The following is a 19,166-nucleotide window of genomic DNA, read 5'->3' on the forward strand; positions in this document are numbered from 1 at the left end:
TTAGTGCACAGGTCTGGGTAGTATATGCTCTGTTTGCTTACAGTTATTGGCAGGGAGTCACACATTTTAAATTATTAGGCTTGGTAAGTTATAGAAATTACTAATACACTCAACCAATAGTTTAGAACTCATAAATTGAACGTCTCAGTACACAGTGACACTTTATTAAACAGAACAATATTATAAATACATTGTGTAGGAAATCGCATACACCTATCAAACAATAAAAATAATCCTGTATACTTATGGCTGGAGTTCCCACCTCAATTACAATACAGAGACACAGCGCTAATATCTCATATAGCACTGGCAGCCTGAACACTAATTGGAAGTCAGAGATGTGTCCAACAGAAACAATGTTACGAACGTATGTCAGTAATTACCCCGAACCAACGGAGCAAAATTGCCAGCATTTGGGAAAAATGGAGTAACCAACATCCCACACCCTCCGGGTCATAAGCGTAGACACAAATACCTAGATAATACATAGCTTACACCCACTACTAAAGGAGACAACAGTGTTTGAATCCTCGTTAGTCACTGCACTCTTCACTGTTACTTACTTTACCTATGATTTTGTTTCTATTTATGTTTGTATCGCACTGATGCTTAAAAAATAAATTAAAAATGTTTACTTCAACTGAATCGCGGTTTCGTTATCATGCATGCCACGTGTCATACATCCCCCATATTACTCCTCATGTCATGTTACATGGGTACATTGGAGTGGGCTGAACTCCTGAGATACAGGGGGTAGGTGTCATGTAATGTCAGCCAACTGGTAAGAACCATGTCCAATCACTGCTGCTTCTAACATGTATTTATCAGCTGTTGTCAGAACCGTTAATTTTTACAGTTGTGATAACTCACTGCAATTAGTTGTGCATGCTGTGCATGTTACTGTGACAATTTCTGTTTGTCAATAAACTGAATTAAAAAAAAAAATCCCGTGTAAAGTAGGCTAACACTGATTAAATCTGCACCTATACACAAAGTATAAACAGAGGGATTACAAATAAAAGAAGCAAATAAAAAAGAACACAATAAAAATTAAAAATTGAAGATGCAGTATATGTTGAATTTATTAATTTATTTTCTATTTGTCTTTTCTTTTCTACTAATTCTTTCTGTATTAATTTCGTAAACAAAGCTTTCCTATGGTTTAGTCTATTGTTAAAGATTTTATTTTATATTCATGTTCCTCTAGAATGGAGGCATAAACCATTTACCTACCGTTTGGTTCACAGATCAAGCTTTCGAAATGATTCAAATCTGTAAGAAAAACCTTCCAAAGAATTTTATTTACAGAAGTCAACGTTAAAGTCTGTGAAATATTTTGTAAATAAATAGCTTGGTATGATTTTCTAACAGACTTGAATCATTTGGAAAGCATATTAAATTGAGTCCCTAGAAAGAAAAAGTAGCCAATAGAGGTGAACAAAGAGGAGAAGGTTTAAATATAGATTTATTAAATCTTTTTACTGCGCCTTTTTTTCCCCCTTTGGTGGTTACTTCTCGATTGATCTGTGAATAAAATCAACACTTTGAGGATGGCATCTAACCGTCAATCAGCTTTTTTTCCCCCTTAATCATCTCTCTTTTTTGGCACCACAATCGGAACTCTGAATCACAAATCAAATCAAACGACTCGTCTACTGCCGGTTTAATTCGTTTCGTGATTCAGCGATTCGGAGTTACAGAATTGGGACAACCTGCAAATCTCCCAAACTTTAGATGAATTGCAATTTGTTTTAAACCGAATTCACAACTGTAGTACTTACTATCTGTATGTCTGAGTGTTCTGTTGCTGTCTAGATCCTGTATTGTTCAGTGTTCTAGGTGTCTCTGCCTACTACAGAAACCTGTTAGAAGGATGTACCGTATTTTAGATCTGGGGGCGTAGGCCAGAGTAGTTAGGACTAAGACAACAGAATGCTGCAAAATAATTTGTTTGCCAAAAAACTGTACAAAACTGAGGATGCAGAAATTACATTGAATTATTTAGGTCAAAAGTTATAAATTATATAAAAGTGATATTGATGCCTATAGTGTCTCTTTAATTCTGAATACTGTATTTTTTACTTTAACAGGTATCTTTTTCTACAAAGAACACCCTATAAAGCAGGTGGATATCTTGGGAACAATAGTCAGCGTGCGAGAGAAGGATAACTTTTACAGCTATGGCGGTATGGAAATATTATTTTGGGGGGTTTAAAAGTACTTCAGCGTGAGTGAAGTGTCTCTTCTTAACATACATTTTAATTTATATTTGTTTGCAATGTATTGTGACCAGTGAATTGTAGTGAGATGGTAACGTTTATATTGAAATTGGAGAAAAGGCAAAATAACGGAACTCAGACTTTTTTCGTGTTTTCTGCTGTCGTCCAAACTTTGCATTTTCCTCTGTAAGTTCACGGCAGTTTAGTGTTTAGTAAATAAGACCATAAGTCACTCTTGACACGTTTTTTTTTTTTAATTCCTTTTACACCATGGTAGATGACATTTGTTTATACTTACTTTTTTAGCATCAGCCTTCCTAAGCAAATCAGAACTATTTTGCATAAAAACGACAATTTTGCATCTGTTTATACACATAACCACTAGGTTGAAAGTCAAGGGTCTCCCTGCAACTGCAAATCCAACAAAGGCTGTTGTTAAGCTAACAAAAGTCATTATTATTTGTTAACGTGTGTCATTTATTATTATTCACAAAATACAATGTTACACAGTGCTATGAGTCATACACACATGAAATGTATGTATTACCAATCAGTGCAGTGGCTTTTTGATGGACAGCAGATGCTTGGAATTTGTGGGGGGACCTCAGACTGATGGCACGTTTCAGATTTTACATAAGGTTATTGACATTTGCAGAGTTCTGTAGTAGAAAGCTGCCAGACGCATCTCCTTTGTGTAGTGAGGGATAGAAAGCAAAATCCTGGACATGAAGCAAAGGACATGGGCAGGGCCGATTCCTGGGCGGGTCCACCTAATGGCGCCCCCGGAGTGGCCCTTATTTAGCAAGGCAGAGTAGGCACCTGCTTATCCCAGAGGACAGGTGTCCACTCTGCAGCAATATACTGGACCGGAGTGAGGAAGGAGGCAGGCGACGAGGGAGCGCTGTCTGAGCTGAAGACCTTCCTGCGTCTTGCTGCTTCCTTGCACGTCCTTTGTGGTGATGCCGGGAGCCGGAATATGACGTTATTCTAGCCCCACATCACTAAACAGCGCAAGGGAGGAGAGAAGAGCAGGAAGAGCATCAAAGCCACTGGACCCCAGGGAGAGAACCATGGGGGGGAGCAGCTGGAGTGAGCAGTCAATGAATTTTTAAGATATTGCTACTGGGATTAACCTTAAAGGGGAACTGTGATTCATCTGGAATGTACACAATTGAATATAACATTGAAAATCACTAATAGCTTGTGTTAAAGGACTAATATTTTTTCAACTCACCATATAGTAGATATATCCCAATGAATAGACGCATGCATTTTTCACGCATGTATTCATTGGGGATATATCTTTTTATGAAATGCAGCTTTTGCAAACCCTCCCCTTTTTTCCCTGGAAGAGACTTTCAGTGTCTTCATTGGGAAATAGCTTATCAGAGGTAACTGAGACGCTTCTTAGGGTATCCTTCGTGGTTGCGCACGCAAGTCTACTTGTGCTCACGTCTGCTCCTGCACATGCGCGCTCACTGTGCACAGCGTTCAGAAGGAACTATGATCTGAGGTCTAAGAAGAGGAATGTGTGGGAGGCGGGGGGGGCTAACAAAAGCAGAAAGAAAGACAGCCAGTGGGTGTTCCAATAGTTATGAATAAAAGTGCAGATTTCTCGTAGAAACCGTCACTTTTATAAAGTTCCTTTTAAATGGGAACCTCCACCCCTAGAGCAAGCTGAAGTGCTTTATGGGTGCGCAGTTGTCTTTTAACCTTTTTTTTTCATGAGATCCTCCATTTTCTTTTACATTTCTGTGAGAGATTTGAAAAAATGACTCTGTAATCTAGTACAAACAAGGCAAGGCAAACATAGCAAATGAATTTGAGAAAAGAAACATTGTTTTCTGCTTTGGTGATGCTGTATCTGTGCTGGCTGCCAGTTGCAGAGGACTGAGCTTGTAACGAGGACTGACAGGGAGCTATGATGACGGCACTAAGTTGCAGAATAGCAAGGTGTGGATTTCTATGTTTCGTTATATTTTCCACACCTCATTGATCCACATTTGATAAATATAGGGATAAGTAAACACAATATCACTATACCTGACAGATGACAGCTCCCCTTTAAACAAGGCTACAATAATGAGCTTGCACTGTTTCATGGTTCTTAATGTTTTTTAACCCCGATAATGTCTTTCTATGTATTATATGCTGGATGCAGTTAATATTGTGTGAGTGCTGTCAGGTTGATGAAGCTTACACTGCCTGCCTCTAATCCACTCATTGGATCAGACTGATAAACTGGATTAGCATGTTTCATCTTTTACATTCTACCATGGCTCCATCCGTGCCTGTTTCGTAACATCGCACTGCCATTGTTTGGGCTCTTACTTCACCCTCCTAATATATTTAGGCTCGCTGCCAAGCTGCCCTACCCTTCCTTTTCCTCCTCATCTATTTATTTGACGCCAAGTAATGGCAATGCTTCCTGTTCAGCCTTGTCTTTTCTTTCGCTGTGAGTGAAGTATAGGCTTCACAAATTAAAGGGACATGTAGTCACCAGAACCACTGCAGCTTAACCCCTTAAGGACACATGACATGTGTGACATGTCATGATTCCCTTTTATTCCAGAAGTTTGGTCCTTAAGGGGTTAAGGACCAGACTTCTGGAATAAAAGGGAATCATGACATGTCACACATGTCATGTGTCCTTAAGGGGTTAAAGGGACACTATAGGCACCCAGACCACTTCAGCTCATTGAAGTGGTCTGGGTGCAGTGTCCCAGGCCCCTTAACCCTGAAATTGTAATTATTGCAGTTTTTGATAAACTGCAATAATTAAGTTGCAGGCTTAACTCCACCTCTAGTGGCTGTCTACCAAACACTATAGCTTCTCTTTAATGTAGTGGTTCTGGTGTCTATAACCTATCCCTGCAGTCTCAGCACTGTAAACACTGCCTTTTCAGAGACACTCAGTCAGTTACTAGAGGTGCTTCCTGGGTCAGTGCTGCACCTACATTCAGCATCATTGGGAAAGCATTGGATTGGCTGAGATCATCAAGTTTGATCATCTCCGCTACGGATGCTGGGCCAGCCGCAGCGAGACTGGTGTGACATAGAAGAGAAGGCGAGAAAAATCGTTACTGCACAATGAGGGGTCTGGTCACCTAAACAACCACATCTGCACTATAGTGTCAGGAATACATGTTCCTTTAATGCATCATATATATAATTCTGACTGGTAAACTGTGCCAGGTTTTTATATACAGTAGGAATATCCCTCACTCCAGCATCTTCAGCTCAATATCAAGTCAATTTTCCATATCTCCCTTCAGTTTCGGGTTTGATGAGGCATTCACAAATTCAGGGTTCTGGCTCTCTGTCCCAGGTTTGCTCTCTGGTGTGCCACATCTGGGGACCCCCTAGAACAAGTCCCCATGGAGCACCCTGTTAGTGCATAATTAGATATACTCAAGGTGTGAATAGGGCTAGCCAGCTCAGCATGCATTCAGACATCCCTGTTATTTTTAGACTTAGAGCATCCCACTTTGGATGACACCAATGACTAAAGCAACATCACTTCCTTGCCCCCTATAGGTCCGTCCCCCCGTGTACAGGTTGTATCTTCCTAATGGCCGAATTATGGTTTTCACACGATGAAACTTGGTGAAATAGTGATTTTTAAAGGGACACTATAGTCACCTGAACAACTTCAGCTTAATGAAGCAGTTTTGGTGTATAGAACATGCCCCTGCAGCCTCACTGCTCAATCCTCTGCCATTTAGGAGTTAAATCCCTTTGTTTATGAACCCTCCCTGCATGTGACTTGCACAGCCTTCCATAAACACTTCCTGTTTAGAGAGCCCTATTTAGGCTTTCTTTATTGCAAGTTCTGTTTAATTAAGATTTTCTTATCCCCTGCTATGTTAATAGCTTGCTGGACCCTACAAGAGCCTCCTGTATGTGATTAAAGTTCAATTTAGAGATTGAGATACAATTATTTAAGGTAAATGACATCTGTTTGAAAGTGAAACCAGTTTTTTTTTCATGCAGGCTCTGTCAATCATAGCCAGGGGAGGTGTGGCTAGGGCTGCATAAACAGAAACAAAGTGATTTAACTCCTAAATGACAGTGAATTGAGCAGTGAAATTGCAGGGGAATGATCTATACACTAAAACTGCTTTATTTAGCAAAAGTAATTTAGGTGACTATATAGTGTTCCTTTAAATATCTTTCTTTCATTGACTAGTATTTATAAACTCTGTGTAGCGTGTCTTTACAGCCGTGATGTCTAACCTTGGAAATTTACTACACAAACATGTGCAGTACCCTATTCTGATTGCTCTTAGTACTCACATTATCGTTTCATTACAGGGAAAGGATCCTGTAGCTATTGATAATAATAATGATTTGCTTGATTCAGGGAGTCTGTCGATTCCTGTACAATAGAAATGTTTTCGATAGAGTAAGGTGCTGACATCCTCTAAAGGAAGCAAACCCAGCAAATAAAGTGCCCTTTAAAAACTGTGTTTTAATACAGAAATCCTTCCTATCTTTCCACCCCCAAACTTAAAAAAAAAAAAAAAGAAAAAAGCAAATTAAAGGTGAAACCTTTGTTCAAATGCTGTGGCCATGTTCTTCTGGCAATCTGATGCCTCTCCAGTGATGTAGTGGGAGGATATGGACAGCACGGAGGGGTGCTACCGCCATTGGATGCCTGTCGCTAGCATGTTGTAAATGTTTACATCAGATGTTCAATACACATTGAAATGACTTTTGTTCTGGGCTGGCAAAGGATGCCCCAATAATGCTGCCAGAAGCGGAGTTACACTTCTGGCAGATAAGAAGTTAAACTCTATATGGGCAGCTTTTTATAGCCAACCACTGCACATGCAGACTTCAGGCACCATGACCACTTCAGATCATTGAAGCTTGGAGTGACCCCTTAAAGTAATTGTATCAAATTTATCAAAATATTGGAAACATTGTGGACTGCCCTTCGTTTTGTGTTTATTTTTACACTTTTTACACTCCTTCATCCTTTTCCACGCTTGTTTAAATGTTGTTATTCCTAATTACCAATAATATTATGTAATTCTGTGTTGTGTCTGCTCACTATTCAGCGCTACGGAACATATTGAGATTTTATAAATACACTTTTTAAATCATATTGTTTTCCAAGTAAAAAAATGTGAATATAAACGCAAAGTAAATCTGCAAGTCTTATGATGTTTCTGGAATTCATTTTGTGCGTTTCTGTCTGTGACTCTTGCAGTGGACGATAGTACTGGCGTAATCACCTGCACCTGTTGGAAAAGAACGGTACCAACGTCCGAATCCAGATCAGGTTAGGCATTGAATAACAGAATTAGAGTCGGTCTCTTTATTAATGATCTTGCATTAAAAAGAATGTGGCTATTTATTTATTTTCTAACACTTCTAATATAGCCCTCTTATCCAGAGCATTTTACATTGTATGCCAAAAAGTAATATTTTTCAAACAGAGGATATATAATTAGACACAAAAGGAGAAGAGAATCTGGCCACCTGACTTTAACTTCCTGCAAGATACTGTACAAGAAGGCATGTCAGCTTGCAATCTAGATACAATATAGTCCTGGGCATATTTGCATAGAAGTATAGACGTTTGTATTAATTTATTATGCATGGTTCTATTGAAAAAATTGGTTATGAAATCTGGGGTGGACAGCCTCCTAGTGGTGGACTTATATGCACCATGCTTGGTGAAGTCTGATTAATATAATCATAAATATATTTTATAGCTGTTTTATGGCTTAATACTGATTTTGAAACAATATATTGGTTCTGAATATTGTTAGCTACTTAGAGACATTTGTGGCCACCAATTCCTATCTTCTTAAATGTGCAGTGGCTGCTTTTATCAGACTTAAGTCACATCACGTGTTATTACATATGACAGTCACTAGCTCTATGGATTAATAACATAATTTTAAGAATTTAACAAACCTGTCTACCAACTGCACAACATGCGTTTTCTTGTGAGAAGTATTTAGATACCCCTGTCAGTCTCCAATGATTCGTAATATTCTACAACGAATCAAGTAATTTCTACCACCCTTTTTGTTGTATTGTATTTCCAGTTCTTGCACATTCCGATACTGTAAACAGCATGTGTTATAACAAATTCTGCCGTATCTATAAATATTTAACTAGGGTGAACAATGGGTTCTCTTGTAAATTACCTTGCGTTATTCTGCATGGGCTGTGAATTAATTTGCAGCCTCATTGAAAGCATTTTATGCGCATATTTTATAGGAAACATATGTTCTTGACATTGCTGCAGAAACAATATTTTTGTGACTAATCAAACGAGCAGATGTTTAAGGAGGGAAATGAGGGGCCAGTGTGGGTGGGTGAAGGGGTAAGTATACACACTTTCCTGTAACACACTTTCATAATATCTTCTTTGCTTTCTCTGTTAATCTTTGATAAGACAATGATAAACTACAACACAGAGGTCTGGACTATATTCTAGAGTTCTACGTATGCCAAAGCATAGGTTTTGGATCCCTTGCAAAATAACCAATATGTTGTTAAAATTACACATGCCCATTGTTGAAATTACACATCCCTAGGCTTACAAGCACCCTATATAAAATCATGGTCGCACCAAAATAGTTTTTGCTCGCTACAGAAGTTTTGATTTGTCCATTATTATAATGCAGGTATATTCAGTATGGATACATGGTAACATTATATATTGGCATATTGCTCGCGTATGTAGACCCAGGAGTACCACATGCACCCTTACAGTTTGCATCCCCTTTATCCAGAGGGGAAACCAGAATTCTGCTTGTTGCAATTAGTCAGCCAGGAGACAGATACTTTGCCTGTGTCCTCGGAGGTAGTTTTTATATAAAGCTTGAAATAGTATTGGAGCTTTCAATAAAGCAGCAAATGTCCAGTTAGGCAGAGCAAACAGTAGACAGAGGAGATAGACAATATGGTCCAGGCCCAGAGTTCTGGACTGCCAATGCCATGTGTGCTGTGGGTGCAACTAGCACCTAGTACCTAGCACAGAATTAACAATAAGTCAATATGTGCAGTATTTCAAGCTGCAACATTGTACATACGTACTCTTACCACCATAACCACTTCAAATCACAGAAGTGGTCACAGTGGATGGAGTAACCCTCTAAGTATTTTAGGCACTCCAAAATCTAGGTGTGTCTTTTCATTTATATATTAGCTAGTGTTTTCACTAATACATTGTATAGCTTCCATTTAACATTCTAACAAAAGCGCTACGGAATCTGTTGGCGCTATATAAATCGCAATAATAATAACAAAACTTGATGTTTTCGTTTACACATAAATCCAGCATTGTGAAATTGTGGCTAAAACAACCTAACTGTGACTCTAGCTTAGATGGAGATTTTTTCCAAATCACCTATTTTGGGGCTTCATTGTACCAATTGGTCAACCCTGTTGTGACATCCCAAAATGGAAGCTTGTGACAGGTGGTCTTCTCCAGTGGAGAGATGGAAGCTTGTGACAGGTGGTCTTCTCCAGTGGAGAGACAACGTGTCAGTTCTATGTGTCTAAATAAAAATTAACAAACTATATTTAAGAAAGAAGAAAAAGTCTCATCACACAGATTTTTGGGGATTCTCTAAAAGTCCTCATTAGATCATCGCATGCATAGACCTCAAATGCCCATAGGTTTCCTTAAATCTGCTGTTTTACTTTTTCTGATTCTTCAGTGGTGACATAATGGGGTCACACTGAGCCCTTTTTTTTTATCCTAGTTTATCCAAGCACAGAAAAACTGATGAAATGTACAGTAACTTAATACTCCTTAATGTTCAGTCATTTCCATTCAGGCGGAAGTAAATTTTCCTCATTGGCATTTGAAAGTAAAATATCCTTAGAGAAAGGTTAACACTGGCATTTGCTTTTATTTTTGATGAGAACCCCAACTGTTTTAAATAATTGTTTAAAAAAAAAAGTTATTATAAAGTTTGAACTACTGTTTTAAAAAAAAAAAAAAAAAAATATTTAGTTATAAAGCCAGATTGGAATCATGTCATCGGGTCGAGCACATCTGTAATACATCTGCCGCAATCTGCAGAGGGAAAACTACCTTTTGATCCTATTTAATTGTTTTCAGAGGTTAGGGTTCACCAAAGCACATCTGGCGCTAAGGGATTAGATGATCTGATGCAAGAGCTATACAAAGAGGAGGAGCAGAAAGCCAGGATGGAATTAGGGGATGTCATCAGAGTTCGAGGTTACATTAAAGTGTTCCGGGGCCAGCGAGAAATTGTGGCGTCATTGTTTTGTAAGTGAACGTGTTTTGTCCTTCATATTAACCTTTGCAAATGCATACTTTTTATTGTAATGTTTCTTCAGACAGCGTAATAGTTTTGCCGACAGTAATTATTAATGAGCAGGGTCTTCCGTGGGTTACTGTGCAACGAGATCCCCAGTCTCCCACCATGTCATATTTTTTTAATTGCATCACTTTGCAACAATCACTTCAGTTATAAGGTCACCCCTCGTGTTTATGCCTCGTCAGCCTGTCCAAGTATTTAAACGGTACATGACTTTTTATTTATTTATTATTGTAACTATTAAATAGGGGTCTACTGTTCTCCTGCAATCTGACTAGCTGATTTTCCTCCATAGAACGCATTTTTGGAGCCTTTGTGAACAATCTCCTGTTAAAACTTCAAAATATTGCCTTGTGTTAAAACCCAGCACCCCAAGCTAGAATGGACTGTTTTATATCTATATTATGTCTGAGTAAGTACCGTATGTCTGATTGTATTGCTCTTGGTTTTCTTTTTCTAGATAAAGTGGATGATCCAATGCTTCATGTGCAGATTGCAAGAATGTTCGATGTTCTATACCTTTATAGAAATGTCTACGACAAGCCTTTTAAAATCCCAGAACACATGAAAGATCCATCACAGGAAGCGAAGTGTGTTCATCATTTCTTCAAAGTCATTCCTTTAATGACTTTTGTTTTTTTATTATGAATATTATGTTAATATGATCATGCCATCATTGTGGCTATCCCACCGACTTAATAGAATATGTAAATTATTTGTTTGTATTTGCATTAAGGAAATATACAATTTTCCTATTTAAAAGGATGATTCCATAATTTTTTTTAAAATATTTTTAGTTTGCTTTAGTGAAACTATTCTATTGATTAAAACCAAATTCACACATTCTTTATATCCTGACTAGTACAGATTTATTGGAACAGTTTAGGAATTTTTACATTTTCTTTTGATTTAGTCTCTGCTTGCTCATTCTTACTGCGGAAGCACTTATCTGCATTACATGTGGAGAACACACCCACACATACTTCTCACATACTCCAAAGTGTCCCTGTTTAGAAAGGTCAGTGCCTATTTTGGTCCTAAATCCACCTGCCATTCTTTTCCCTAATGTCCTCTTGTAGGAGCTCCAAGTTTTAGTGTGTCGATGTGTATAACAATAGCGATAGCTGTTCACAGCAATACACTCACCATAATCTGTTTTTAAGCCACAATAAATGTGTTTAGAAAGCTACTTGAGACCTGTTCTGAACTACATTTTCAGTTCCATAAATGGGTATCAGTAGATCATGAAGATACGTTAGATGTCCCAAGAAAGTCCCACCGCTGTCCACAATTCTGCCTTAATCTCTAACAATAAATGTTGTTGTTCTTCTCAGATGTTAACGGTTGGAATTGATGCAAACTATAAACATGGATTAATACAACAGTTGAAGTCCACAGGCATCACAATGCAGGGTGAAGGTAGAGGTATTTTTATGAAGATCAAAGGACAAAGAGATGCAACGTTTTAGCTTTTTAGCCATAATCGTTTATGATGACGGCTGAAACGTTGTATCTTTTTGCTTTTTGATCTTCATTACAATACCTTTACCTTCACCCTACTTTGTGACGCCTCTGGACTTCAACTTTTAAACTATTCCTGGTGTGGATGGTGAACCACCCTCCACAGGGCTCTAAAGTACTTTTAACTTGTGTGCAGTACTCATTTGACTTTTTATATAACAATAGATCGTAGACATTCATTCTATGTCTCAAAAGTACACTATAATCACCGGAACAACTTCAGAGAAAAATGCAATGTTTACATTACAGCCTAGGAATACCTTCACTTGCTATTCCTCAGATGACTACTAGAGGTGCTTCCTGAGTCAGGACTGCCATTCAGTGTCTCCACCCTCTGCATGCAGACACTGAACTTTCCTCATAGAGATGCATTGATTCAATTCATATCTATGAGGAAATGCTGATTGACCAGGTCTGTGTTTGGCCTGTGTCCTTGACAGTGTCAGCCAATCCTATGGGAAAGCATTGTGATTGGCTCAGAGAACCACTTCTGATTATGTCAGCCAAGCAGGCAGATCAGTAGCAGAGGCAGCAACTGCAGACTTAAATACAAGGAATATTTTATTATATTCAGGGTGGCAAGGGGAAGCAGGGGGGGATAGATGGTGGTTTTAACACTATAGGGTCAGGAATACATGTTTGTGTCCCTGAACCTATAGTGTTCCTTTACAATTCCAAAAAGAAATGAAAATGTTGTTTGTTTTGGGACTGGCAGTAATAGTTTATATTTTAAAGATTGCTTTATTTCTTTTTTTTTTTGTGACCAAAAATTTGTTACCCTATCCAGTCTCATCTCCCTGCTCAGTGAAAAAATCAAAGTCTTTCTAGTGGAGAACAAAATCCAGAATTTCTATCAGAGGGAATTGGAAGGTGTCAGTTCCTTACTTGCTATAGCAAAGACTCCAATAGCTGAGGTTGGTTAATTTTGAAATGGGGCTTTTATTTTTCATTTTCTGTCCGGCTAGTTATTAACCCCTTAAGGACCAAACTTCTGGAATAAAAGGGAATCATGACATGTCACACATGTCATGTGTCCTTAAGGGGTTAAAGAGCCTGTGTCAAATAAAAATGAACTGGTTGCACTGCGTGTGTAGATGTGTTTGTGTGTGCACATGTGCAATAATGTATATATTTGTATGTGTGCATATGTTTTTTTTCTTTTGTTGTCATTCATTGTTCTTGGATTTTAATGTTTAAGTTTGCCTGAAAAGCAACCTACACACAAACTTTCTCTATTATGTAGTTTGTATACGAACTATGCATCCATTGCTTTAAACAAATGATTTGATAATATGTTTTTTCATTCAAAAAGTGGTAGTGAAGGAGCTAATGGTTTGACTAGTATAGCACAGATTACATATTGATATTGCCTTTTTTATCTTACAATATAATAATAATAATAAAATGACTTATTAATAATTGTCTTCTTTTTTCCGCAGGGTGACTCAAACATTACTTGTAACATCAAAGAAATTCATAATATATTTAAGGAAGCCATACACTTGTTACTAAAAGAGGGCATTGTCTTCCAAAAAGGACAAAATCGAGATGTTTATCAGGTAAGACCATTAATTTTTTAACAGAATGCCCCTTAAAATTATACTGGTTGGTAGATGAATCAATTTAATGATTGCGTGTATCAGTGAGGCAACGTGAAGCTTCTTTTTAAGAATTGCACGTGAATCTGTAGTCAGATTCCCATCTCTTTTAATGGTGACACACTTGGCTAATTTGAATTTGCTGCTTAAGAAGCATCTACTGTAGGATGTTGTCACGTCCTATGGTAATCATGATAGGACCAAGTAGAGTATGAGGAAAGCCTGACATCCAAAGATTTGCATTTTAGTAATGCTTCAGGGATTCCTAATTCCTTAGAATAAGCACGTGTTGACAAAGTTCAGAGGCTGCGGGGTCGATCAGGGAGCGCTCAGGGCCAGATTAACACAAGTTTATTGGATAAGGGCTTTCAAGAAGGATTAGGATCCCACAAGACCATAGGCCGGCTACCGAATGGGTACCAAACAAATTAATGGTTCCAGGGCCCTTGCCTACCCCAGGGGCCCTAGCAAGCCACCTAAGATAATTTTATGGATAATGCAGATTTGCAAGACTTCAATGCTTTGAAATAAGACCTAAGCAGCCACAATGTAAATATTCAGATTTCCCCCCACATTTATGCCACACTCTACTTGTTAAGTATTAGAGTTGCATTTTTTTAAATGTAATAATTATTTCTCAATCGCTCAATAGTATTCATATTGGACTGTATTTGGTGACTGTGCTTCCTGATGAGTGTGCAGCCAGACCATTGTAACATTGCAATCAAATAGTAGGGAGAATTCAGTGTCCGCCTGGATCAACATCAGGTGTTCTATATGTCACAGTCAGAATCTGTAACCGTTACCATGACAACTCAATTTCTTCATAAAGCCCATCAATCTGTCAGCTCCAGCATCACGGAATTACTCAGCTTTATGTAGCTGTTTTAGAGTAGAAAGAAGATCTAGAAACAAGCTGTACGCGTCCTGCTGCTGCTGCTGCTGCTTTAAAAAATGAATTAGAAAATTCCTCATTCTTTGTACTGAAAGAAAATCGGGTTATTTTGTTCCATGTAGTTCCACTCACCTATGAGCTTCCGTGAGGTTGGGTTAGGACACAAACTGTTCTGAGAAGTACATACAGAAGGGTAGGTAGGTCTTTAAACATCTCACCTGGCTTTAGAATCATTATTTGTGGTCTCATCGCGGCCTTGGAGGAAAGTAAACTATTACTGGTACATTTAACCTAATTGGAATTTCTAGTATTCTGTAGATAAACCATTACCATAAAAATGTGTATAAAGTTACACTTTTATTAAGGGCAGCAGAATGTTGAATGTTATAATATGTTTAATAGATAGAACTATCTGCATGCTGATATAATGTTCCTAGCTAAGAATAACCCTCGGCTATGTTTTGTGCAGGTTACTGACCAGGATAAAGAATTATATAAACTTACACTGACTGCCATCCAAGAGGATTGTAAAAGGCAGAAACGTAAGTGGTTGTATGTTTTTATGTTTCATTCATTTTGTTCTTTACTTTACCCACTAACCATTTGGGTTTGATTTATATCTCTTTATGTTTATCACAGTTAAGTTAAATAAATATTCTTTATTTTACACAAATACCTGATTAACCTGTGTAATACTCAATCTGATTCCGAGTTACAATGTTCCAGGTACTTCAAGAAAATTAAACTTTTATTATCATCATCTTTATTTGAAAAGGAAGGATTTTCATGATGACTGAAGGTTCCAAACCTAATTTCCAGGAAATGCTATTAATGGCACAGTCTAGTATCTATTACAGTTAAATCGTATTACCGGTAGTTTTATTTTTTCAGAACTCTGTTTTATACGAAATACAAAATTGTTTTGCTTGGCATCTGTAATAGCTGTGATACTATTTTGGCTATTTAAAAGAACACTATTGTGTCGGGAATACAAACGTGTATTCCTGACATCTTAGGTGTCAAAACTCTGTTTAGGTTTCAGGCCACTGTGAAAAAAGTAGTTTACTCACCTTTTTCCGGCACCGTGCAGATCTCCTAGCGGCTGGCCCCACCCACTCCGCCTCCTTGGCTGAGATCATCAGTTTTGATGATGTCAGCCAATCCAACATTGGGAGGATATTGTGAATGCGCAGCAAAACGCCATGCTGCACCAATCAGCATTTCCTCATAGAGATGCATTGAATAAATGCATCTCTATGAGGGAACGTTCAGCACCTCCATGCAGAGAAGGAAGATGCTGAACGTAAGTGCGGCACATTGTGTCTGAGTGACTGTCTCTAGAGGTGTTCTTAGGCCGTAATGTAAACACTGTCTTTTCTCTGAAATGGCAGTATTTACATTAAAATGCCTGCTGGCACATATTATACACACCAGAACAACTACATTAAGCTGTAATTGTTGTGGTGGCTATAGTGTCCCTTTAAGGAAACACTACAAGAATGTGTAGTGTGGGACCCACTGTCATAGGTAAGTGCTCAAGTTCCTACGAAGAAAATGCTTGTCTGCAGCGCATCATTGTGTAAAAATAGTAACAACTACTACTCATAGTGGATTGGGCCTGTGATGTTTGTAATTTGTTCATTTTAATTCTTTGATATCAGTAGTATTTTTTTACCCTAAATTCTCCATTCATAGAGAGTGCGCATTACACTTCCAATATAGACCACTAGATGTCACAATGTGTTAAAGGATCCAGGCACTCCAAGTATCTTAAAATGTGTTTATTGGGACAAGTGAGACACCGCAACGTTTCGACCCCTGAAAGGATCTTTGTCGAGCCCATTCAGATCCTTTCAGGGGTTGAAACATTGCGGTGTCTCACTTGTCCCAATTAACACATTTGTGCCTGGATCCTTTTTCTGCTACTGATATCTACTCCCTGGGCTGGTGCTGGCCATTGGTCCAATTTAGCACCCGGATCTTCACGTGATTGGAGTACGATTCGTTTAGTCTCTTTTTACAATGTGATAAAGTGACAGATCTGTATGTTGCTTAATGATCATTGACGTAATGAGTACAGCTGTATAACGTATTGCCTATTCAAAACTTGTGATGTGATGTAAGAGCTCCATCTACAAAAGAATGAACGAACACACCTATTAACCTAGGAACAATTACAATGTAACACTATCCATCTGTGTTCCTGTTTAAAGGCTTTAAATTACCTAGATCTGGTTACATTGCAACTAAGTGTCAGCGTTTGCTTATTCTAATACGTCCCTTTTGTAAACAAACAGAATAAAACTTTCTTCACAAATTGGCTATTGTTTGATTGTCTTCTCTTCTGCGTTCATTACATGTTTATCTAATATGTAGAGCTATTTGCTACAGTCAAATGCTTATCAGTCATGCCCTAAACATGGGATATGATGTAATGAAATCCATTGCAAAACTGGCAAAAACTTAGCATCTTAGTTTGTTCTCAGCTACTGAGTTCTATGTTTTTGTTTGGTTTTAAAAAAAATAAAAATGTTTTTGCTACTAATTAATCAGCCAATATGCACTAAACCATCACTTTTCAGGAAAATACGATATTGACTAAACCACTGAAAATGTCTACAACTTGTATTTGCCTTTTTCGTGTCATGTCCCTTTTTGTTTTACATGTATATTAAAGATTTAACAAATGGCATCACAATCCAGTTCACACCAGACACAAGCACTGCAGACACTGCACTAGAGGTGGAGCGACGTCTCTCTCTATGCTCCCTCTTTTTTGATTGACAGGGGCAAAACGTGTCGCTTATAGCAGTGATTGACAGGGAGCCAAGATGGCGGTGTTCCAGTTTCAGGATAAATACAGCAGTGTGCATTTATACATTTCAGATCTTGCACACTTTAATAAATATTGGATATTAGCCTTCGGGTGCAGTGGAAGGTAAGTTTTACTTACCTTCAGCTCCTGTAGCTCTATCTACCAGGAAACCACGTCAGGCTATGGAGGATTCTGTGAGATTACTCGAACCTCCACAGACAACGCATTTTCCCTCACAAACATCACGATTCACAGCTGGAGGAAATGACAAAACTTGACGGCGGTAGCTCTGCCTCCTGCCAAGTTTTGTCAGGTGTAGGAGAAATGTATAAGAAAGTAAGCCCTGTTTGTGTCAGTATATCTTTTGACTGTATTGGAATTTCTGTGAAATTTTAACATAGTCTATGTGAGTATTTCATAAAGTGTTTATCGTTATAAAAATACTTGGGCTTTTTTTTGGGGGGGGGGGGTGACAAAGCTGCTTCAACTCCCTCATCACAAAACATACCCCATATTATGACATTCATGGTATGTCACTGGTTATTAATGGAATAAGTATCCAACTCTTTTATACATGCACAGTCTAAGCTTCTAGTAAGTTAAAAGAAACACGGTTTAGCTTATTAGCCTATCAGTGGGTAAGTGGGACTTTTTGTACCACTCTTAATAGAATCTACAACAAAACCTTAAGTCTGGCAGGCCATCCTGGGGATTATGGGCGTGCAACAGGTGGGACGCAGTTTATTGGGCGTCCCTGATCCACAGAGTATTGCAGGTTCTGCTTATTTATGTAAATATAAAATTCTTCCATTTTGTTGTGATTTTTGTATAATTTACTAATCAAAATGATTGCTTTCACTAGATGCAGAAAAGGGCTGCCACTTTCTTCACATCCTACGCTGTGTTCGACAGAGCTATGACCCAAACATAGCGGAGACCATATTGAAGAGAGTTATCGGGGCTCTTGAAAATAACAGTGATATCGTTAGCACCATGGAAAACTACTACACAGCCTTCTGAGAACTACAAAAATGTCCCCGTGACGGAAATGGAACTTCCACAATAGCATGAGGTTGCAGGTGCCTCGCAGAGGCTGGTTTTGGTCAAAATACACAAAAAAGTTTTCAGCTAGACCCAGGATATAGACTGATAAGGTGAATTTTAAACACATACATGTTTACTACTGTAATACTATCTATACAGGTTTATTTGGCAAATGAATTGTAAGGAGGCACTTGTGGACTTTTTTGAAAGACTTAATATTTCATTCATAATTTATCAAAATTAATAAAGAGCTTTTTTTATAATAATGAAGAGCATATAGTAAATATTATTTGCATGATATATATCTATCTCAAGATTCCGCGTTTGTCAGCTCTCGCAAAAGGCGTTACAATGTATTCAGCGAGTCAGTGTGATAAGGTTTTGTGAATTGGTGAAGTAGTGCTAGTTTGAACATTGTCAGGAATGATGTAATCTAATGCGCCGATATATGCCATATTTCCATATGCATTCACTGCTGCTTTCACACTCCTTTAACTATCACCTTGCCAGGTTCTCCTCTACGCAATGCGACCTTCCCAGTGGCCATGAGTATCATAAGAAATGATATACAAAATTAAGTCATCAATGTTCTCATTGATCCCTTGACCCTGATGTAGCCACATGAACCTGTTTTACAGCCTTACGTTCCATTAGCATGAAGACGGCCTGCCTGGCCCAGTCCAAAGGGGAACTTGTACACTCAAACTGGCAAAGACAACTCACTATATACCCATTACAATACGCTGTAATTGCTACGGT

At 38.2% G+C, this 19,166-nt stretch overlaps 1 protein-coding gene across 1 annotated transcript in view; it reads left to right on the top strand.

Moving 5' to 3' along the window:
- STN1 (STN1 subunit of CST complex) overlaps positions 1–18,600 on the top strand; it is a 33,308-nt gene extending 14,708 nt beyond the window's left edge. The window contains exons 3-10 of the mRNA XM_063434561.1: positions 2,091–2,186; positions 7,435–7,506; positions 10,312–10,482; positions 10,995–11,124; positions 12,816–12,969; positions 13,495–13,614; positions 15,018–15,090; positions 18,226–18,600. Of these exons, the coding sequence (XP_063290631.1) occupies positions 2,091–2,186; positions 7,435–7,506; positions 10,312–10,482; positions 10,995–11,124; positions 12,816–12,969; positions 13,495–13,614; positions 15,018–15,090; positions 18,226–18,383 (974 nt within the window). The 3' untranslated portion in view covers positions 18,384–18,600. The remainder of the gene's footprint in view (positions 1–2,090; positions 2,187–7,434; positions 7,507–10,311; positions 10,483–10,994; positions 11,125–12,815; positions 12,970–13,494; positions 13,615–15,017; positions 15,091–18,225) is intronic.
- Positions 18,601–19,166: the final 566 nt, after the last annotated feature.

This window comes from Pelobates fuscus, chromosome 10, assembly GCF_036172605.1.
Source record: "Pelobates fuscus isolate aPelFus1 chromosome 10, aPelFus1.pri, whole genome shotgun sequence".
Classification (NCBI taxonomy): Eukaryota; Metazoa; Chordata; class Amphibia; order Anura; family Pelobatidae; genus Pelobates; species Pelobates fuscus.